This window comes from Oryzias melastigma, linkage group LG17 (genome assembly GCF_002922805.2).
Source record: "Oryzias melastigma strain HK-1 linkage group LG17, ASM292280v2, whole genome shotgun sequence".
In the NCBI taxonomy this organism is placed as follows: domain Eukaryota; kingdom Metazoa; phylum Chordata; class Actinopteri; order Beloniformes; family Adrianichthyidae; genus Oryzias; species Oryzias melastigma.
Window position 1 is genome coordinate 29,808,147 of NC_050528.1, and position 7,354 is coordinate 29,815,500.

A 7,354-nucleotide genomic window follows, 5' to 3' on the forward strand; every position below is an offset into this window, starting at 1 on the left:
ATTAAAATAATTGTTTTTTGGCAGCACTACTGTACTACAGTTGGTACAACATCACAGAACTGTACAGGAATTCATTAAACTAGGGGCGACCAATTCTGTCCCACTTGTTTGTAGGAGTAATTTGTGTGCCAAACTGCACAATAGTATACATCTATGATCATTCAAACCACTGCATTGAATTTAAAGAGCCTATACATTGAAAACCCAACTTTTCAAGTGTATTATACTCTTCACTCACTATAAACATCCCCAAAGCGGTATTTTGATTCGTTCTTGCATCTCTGAGTATTTCTCTAAAAGCCTGTTCTCTGAACACCAACCCGCAAAAACGAGCAGGTCCTCACATTGTGATGGCACAAAGGGAGAACATCCCCTTCCAGGAAGAGTTTGCGCTGTCAGCTCCGCCCCCAGGCTAACAAAAACACCCACTTTCTCTATGGAGTTAGTGGTTATCAGAAAACACTTTAATTTCATATTCACAATATACAAATCCATATATGCAAAAGTTCAGACGTTTTTTGTTTTTGTAGGAAAAGAGCTCTCGAAAATAACTTGTATTTCATAGATAAATTGTTGGTTTGTATGCCAAAAATAATACATGATCATTTATATGGAAAAAGTTTACTCTGAAAGACTTAGAATAAATAGCATGGTACAGGCACTTTTATTAATTGCATGGAATAAAGTGTAGGAAAAAATGAAATATCAACTAAAGTTTTCAGAAAAACTACTTTTCACAATTATCTGACAGTATTGTTATTTTTAGCAATCAACTGTTAGTATAGTTTAAGTTGAGGTTATGAAAATGTTTCAGAGTAAAGAGGCTGTAATGTTTCAAAATGAGCTTTCTATGTGTTGGATTGCATATTAGGCAGATTATTTTGAAGAAAAAAGATGGAGTCAATTTAAAAGGCTTTCCTCAAGAGCCTAAAATGTAGCATCCATTATGGTCACTTCAAATTATTAAAAAAAAAAAAGATTTTTTTTTTTAAATCAAAACAGAATCTAAGAATACATCTAACTTTTTCTTTTTTTAATACCTCGTGCTGCTGAAAGGCGGATGTAATCAACGTGAATCGGCTGATTCTGCCACAGAAAAAAAGACTTTTTTTCCCATACGGGCTCTGCATCAATATAACACTTAGATTGTAAAATGTTGAAGAACTTTGAGGATAGAAAACTGTGGAGAGAATTTTCAGGTTTTGTTGTTAAATGATCAAAAAACAAGAATGAATTTTTATGCTTTTTATGTCATTTATATTACTGTTGAACTTAACCAGAAGGTTGACAAAATAAATAAAATGACAAACAGCATTTCTTTCTATCTAAATCTTTGTGGGTTTTTTTTATCAGTTTTGTTGATTCTGATCTCCTGTTATTCATAAAGGTAGAAATAATGGTGATTTAATACAAATATTTACATTTTTATACATCCAGTAAAAAGACAGACACAGAAAAAAACATTATATTAAAAAGTCAGAATCATGTTTCGATTTGTGAATTGTTGAGCTTGATTAGTGAATCGAATCGGATCGCCACCTTAGAAACGATCCACAGCCCTACTAACAGTAATGAGCACCTGTTAGACCCGGCGGATGTTGGAGACGCCGTCATAAGAGACTGGACACAATTGGAAGGTGATCACAGCTAAAAGACCACAGGGAACCATTTTACAATAGAAAAAATATGTATTTGGAGTGAGACTTTAATATGCATCTATCACTCTTTAGAACCGCTTTAATCCCTTTCAAGGTCATAGGGTTGCTGGAGCCTATCCCAGCTACTGTTGGGTGAGGGCGGATACACCCTGAACAGGTTATCAGTCTGCTGCAGGGACACACACTTCCATCCACGTGTACACCTATTTAGAATCCTCAGTTAACTATATGAAGCATGTTTTTGGAATGTGGGAGGAAGTCGGAGTGTCTGGAGAAAACCCACATGCTCAAGGAAGACATGAAAAATATACATGAAAAGGAGCCAGCCGGGTCTTCAACCAGGGTCTTCTCCCAATGAGAAGGTAAAGTGCTAACCACTACACCACCGTGCACCCCACAACAACAGGACAAAAACACATCAGTTAATTCATCTCACACATGCACATGCTCTGCAGCTTTGTCTTTTTCAGTTGTTTTACAAAAGTTGTCTTATTTTCTATAACTTGTGAGTAGAAATACAGTAGAAAACAAACAATCCCATTAGCAGAGTTAATAGATGTGCAAGTGAAGAGAAGTTTTGCTCATCGCTCACATTTTCCTCTCATTTGCGGCCGTTTGTAGTAATCATCGCTGCTCACCTTAATAAGTTCCTCAACTAATTCTAAGTGCACCAAAGTCATTATTGGCTAGATGGATAAATGTGACATGCTTTCACAGATAATAGTTTAGAGATGACAACAAAAATCTCGAACTTGTAAACGTTTGTTCCATCAAAGCAAACAGACTAGATTTTTTCACAAGCATATAGAGAAGTATTTCTAACCAATAATGCTAAACGTTTGTGTGGTTGCACAATTACAGGTTACATTTGTAGATTGTGTAAAAACCTAAACAAGCAAACACAAAAATAAAAGTGGGATGCATTAAAATTAGTTTAGCAGCTTTTTATTTTAGCTTAGTTCCTGCAGAAGTCTAGATACAAAATATACAAGACATTTAAAAATGTTCAGCGAAAGAAAAAGAAAAAAAAAATCAATTAACTAATTGAATTAAAACAGTGTGAAAACAAAACTGATAAAAAAAATCCTCAAATGAAATGTTTTACTAAATTAGACGTTTTTAACTTAAAAAAATATGTATTTAACTTAAAAAAAAAATATGTATTTAACAAGATTTTGTTATATATAATTTGTTTATCCACATTTTACCTACATATAGGGAATTATTAAGCACAAATAAACCATAGTTTTCCGCCCACAGGAAGGATTTTGCTAACAGTTGTGCATTCAAATATGATTTATTTATTTATTTATTTATTTATTTTATTTTATTCGTTTATTTTAAGCTAACATCGTCTGGCTCACGCGGACAATATAAAAACTAGCATTTACATATATTACAAATAATAATAGTAACAAAACCGCTACTTTAAAATTCCGTCAAAACGGTAGAAACAGCGATGAAAGGACGAAAATGAATCGTTTGTATGTCTTTCATTACCTGGGAACCCTTTGGAGAAACTTCTCATGCACTTGTTTGTGATCTTCCCTGCTCGGCGGCGCGACCGCTGTCGGAAGTTCCCAGGAGATTTGAGTCCCACGCGCACCACACATGCTGCGTTCAGGGAACCAGCAAAGCTCAGACATTCGAGCTTTACTTAATTTCATTAATTTTAGTCTTTCTGCTTCAGTTCTTGCAATAAAAAAAACACATTTGTTTTTCCTACTGTACATTTACTAAGAAATTAGTAAATAAATACATATTTTATATGGCTATATTCGAATGTTTCTTCATTTTGCTTACATTTGTTAGATTTGCATGTTAGGAACACTGTTTGTAACATTAAATTTATTGATTTAACAAATTTATTGATCACATCAAACATTACTCAAGCTAAGTTAAAACAAAATCTACCTTTGAGACTGCTTTACACTAATACATTTTACTTAGATTCAACTTGGTAATGGAAAATACTTTATTAATGTTTCTTTCCAGTGACGTTATGGGAATTAAGTGGTATTTGGTGGATAAAAGCTTTAATTATCACAGTAATATTGCTGAATATCTACTGTCCTAGGAAAATGGGTGATGACAAAGATAAAACTGAATAAATAATTAAAATGTAGTTTGAACGTGAAGTTGAAAAAAACTTTGTTTTTTTCAAAATTACATGATAAATAATACTCTCTATGAAAATGAGCTTTTGGTGCCGTGCCACCATTGTGCAGGTGTAAAACCTGTCAACCTCATGTTTCCATGTTACTCAACTGTATTTGTCTTCACACGATCCATTCCACATTTTCCAACACCACCCAAAGACAACATGATATTACCTGTTAAACAAAGCACCTGACACACAAAGATGACACGCCTACTAGATTTCTTTCATGTAAAACTACCATTTTTTAGGAGTTACTGTCCCACTTCAAACCTCAGAGACTAAACCCCTGTGTGAGAGCGGCTGCAGCGTCTCACCTGTCCTCAGAAGAGGGATCGGACATCCGAAACTGTCTACTCTCTGGTTTCTGGGGTGAAGTCACCTGAAAGAAGGGCGGGTCCAGTTTTGCATTTACTGTTTGTTTCTGACTCATGGGTTTTGTGAGTGTCAGCATTAACATGTGTGAGCCATTGTTCCTATTTTTGGAGGGATGTTGTCTTATGAAGCATTTCTAAAATGTAAAGAGATCACCAGACAAGTGAGTGGAAATTCACTGCATGCTGACCTGCGTGACCTGCATTTTGCATGAGGAAGATCCAGAAGATCACATAGGCTTATTATTTCTTTCATTTACTCTATATTTCCTTATTCATATAAACAAAAATATTATTTATAGAAATTGAAGGTACTTTTCTTTAAAGGTTAAATTTGTTGCCAAATACGAATACATTTCGCTTTTTTTGGGACATGACTTTTTATTTTCAACTCAAGATTTTGTATTAGTGATGAGTGATACCACACTTTAAAGATTTGATAAAATGTTGATCTCTTTTGGCATAAAATATTCAATAACGATTAATACCGGTTTCTTTTATATTCAATATTTGGAACAGACTTCAAAACACAAAACACACCTCTTCAATAGAAACAGACAAAAAAAAGAATAAAATCCTTCCAAGTTTGTTTAAGAAGGGTTAGACGTACACAAAAAAATCTTAGAATTTCAAGGGATTCAACTAGAAAAATAAAAGAGAAACCTGTAAATCGAACAGATGCAATAAGTAAATAAACAAAAAATGTGAATGTCTAAATCTATAAATAATAATTTCATGCAAATATATATATGGATATATGGAAGTCAGTGTTCCATTTTAATACAAAACATACGAGTTATTTTTATAATTCATATGAATTAATTCAATTACATTTGATTTAAATAGCCCAATATCACAAAAACAATTACCGCATTGGGCTTCATGCTGGTAATTGTACAAAAGGTTATAAAAAATAAACAAAAGCTGATTACTAAGCTAAACAGGATAAATAAAACTGGTTATACCTGCCGCTAGACTCTCCTTCCCAATAAAGAAAACCTGGAATCAGATTTTTTTTAGGAACAATGTTGTCAAATGAAAAAAAAGAAACCTCAGGGACGCCCACATGAAGGAGAGATCCTCTCCCAGGACGGACAGGCGATTTACCAGGACTATTAAGGAAGAATTAGCTTATCTAACTCTACAGCTAGATGTTTTAATAGAGTTCAGCCAGATAGGATGTGGGGACAGGTGAGGGCGAGGTCCACGGCCAAGACAAGCCAGAGGCGAGGTCCACGGCCAAGACAAGCCAGAGGCGAGGTCCACGGCCAAGACGAGCCAGAGGCGAGGTCCACGGCCAAGACGAGCCAGAGGTATGGTCCATGGCCAAGACGAGCCAGAGGCGAGGTCCACGGCCAAGATAACCCAGAGGCGAGGTCCATGGCGAAAAACAGGAGCACAGACAATCCACCTCGAGAACAACACGTGAATTGCACTGCAGCAATGTGGAGAACTAAATAAAATATATAATAAAACTATTCTAACAGCAATAAATGAGATCAATTTGTCCAATACTAGTTATTTATTTGTTTGCTTTTTTTGTTTATTTTGTTTTCTCAAGCAAATTCTTGTTATCTTAAAAACAAACACCATCAAAAACTGGCCAGAAAAAAAAAACACTGCAGTAACTCGCCAAATAACCAAAAATATCTAGAAATGTCAAATCCACTTTTATTTGCTCATTTATTAAATAGTAGTCAATACTTTAGCATAGTATTCAAACCAAAATTGGCAATTTAGTAGTATCTTTATTTTAATATCTTGATACTTTATTGCATCAAAACATTTGATTCACTTTAAACCTGATTGTTTTATCAATACTTTTATTTCTTTTACAATTTTTTAAATTGTTTTAAGAAAGATAAACTTTTCACAGGATCCCAAATGCCAAAAGCCTTGATTTAAAAATCAATTGAAAATTTATCATATTAACTTTTGAAGAAAAGAAGTATTACATCAAAAAAATTCAATGAGTTCTCAATATTACAGGCATTATACCACTTTATTAGCACCTAACCCAGTTTATAAGAACTTCATGAAATATAAGTTGAAAACATCCATCCTTTATTTGCCACTTTTATTTATTATTATTACCAGATAACAATATATTGCACATAGAATATCCAAAAAAATGTATATATAAAAATGAATTTTGACAGATCTCGGTGCTCAGAAACAGGAAACTAAAACAGTCTTCCTCCCTGTGATAATGCAGGTCATAATTGTAGGTCTTAGGCGTTCATTTATCCAAAACAAAATCTGGATAAAAAAAATATGTAACAACAAATGTACATCAAGTTGACAACATCTGATATCATCTGTTAAAACATCGTTAAAAAGAATCGCACACTGATTTAAGTCTAACACATTTAACCTCAAAATTTTGGCAACTTTGAAATAGTTTTAAACTAAAGTTATGTTAAAATAGCTAAATTTAAGAGCCCATATACATGTGTTAGAACAAAGGAAACCAGTGGCGGGCCGTCAGGGCCTGCAAGGCCTTCTCTGCTGGCCTAAAAATATCTGAATCACAGACTGATATTAATTATTATTTATTTCCGTGAATACGTATTCTATAATTCCAAATGCTCTGTCTTCGTCCTTTCATTGCTGTCTCCCTGGTTGCGCTGCTTCCAGACGTGTATTTTCCTATTTAAGCATTAACCAATCACATTGCAGCACCATTTGTTGCTAGGGTCAAAGAAATCTGCCCGGAGGCCTTCACAATCAGTTCTGCGGGCCCTGTAGCATAAAATACTTGTCGACCAAACTGTTGCTTCAACCAATCAGATTTGGAGTAGGCGAAACCAAGGCCAGCTAGCAGGCGAACGGAAACGTCATCATTTTCACGAGCTGTGATTGGATAGCTCGCAGCTCGCTCTGGTTCTGCGTTATGTGATGGACACAGGTGTCGTGGAGCGGCGTGTCAGGTTTGAAGATTTTGCCAGTGGAAAGCGTCTCATCGTCTGATTTTTGGTGGAAAATGAATGTCTGGGTAAAGTTGTGGCACAGTTTTGTCTGGCACGGGTAAAGGAGTTCCGTGACTCCGTTGAGCGGGAGTGAAGCTGATACGGGGAAATCTACGAGGCTCCTGAACGCACCGCGGGCGCTCCTCGCGCACAAAGAGGTGCAGCGCAAAATCCTCGCACGCACTACTGACAATA

At 35.2% G+C, this 7,354-nt stretch overlaps 1 protein-coding gene across 9 annotated transcripts in view; it reads right to left on the reverse strand.

Annotated features, from left to right (window-relative positions):
- LOC112151985 (altered inheritance of mitochondria protein 21) overlaps positions 1-3,369 on the reverse strand; it is a 24,885-nt gene extending 21,516 nt beyond the window's left edge. For 8 of the 9 annotated variants that reach the window (XM_036216393.1, XM_036216397.1, XM_036216394.1 and 5 more), the window contains exon 1: positions 3,159-3,368. In XM_036216393.1, coding sequence (XP_036072286.1) covers positions 3,159-3,186 — 28 coding nt within the window. In that variant the 5' untranslated portion in view covers positions 3,187-3,368. Of the gene's footprint in view, positions 1-3,158 lie in introns of all 9 variants that reach the window. The other variant, XM_036216395.1, reaches the window with a different exon arrangement.
- Between the last annotated feature and the right edge of the window lie 3,985 nt (positions 3,370-7,354).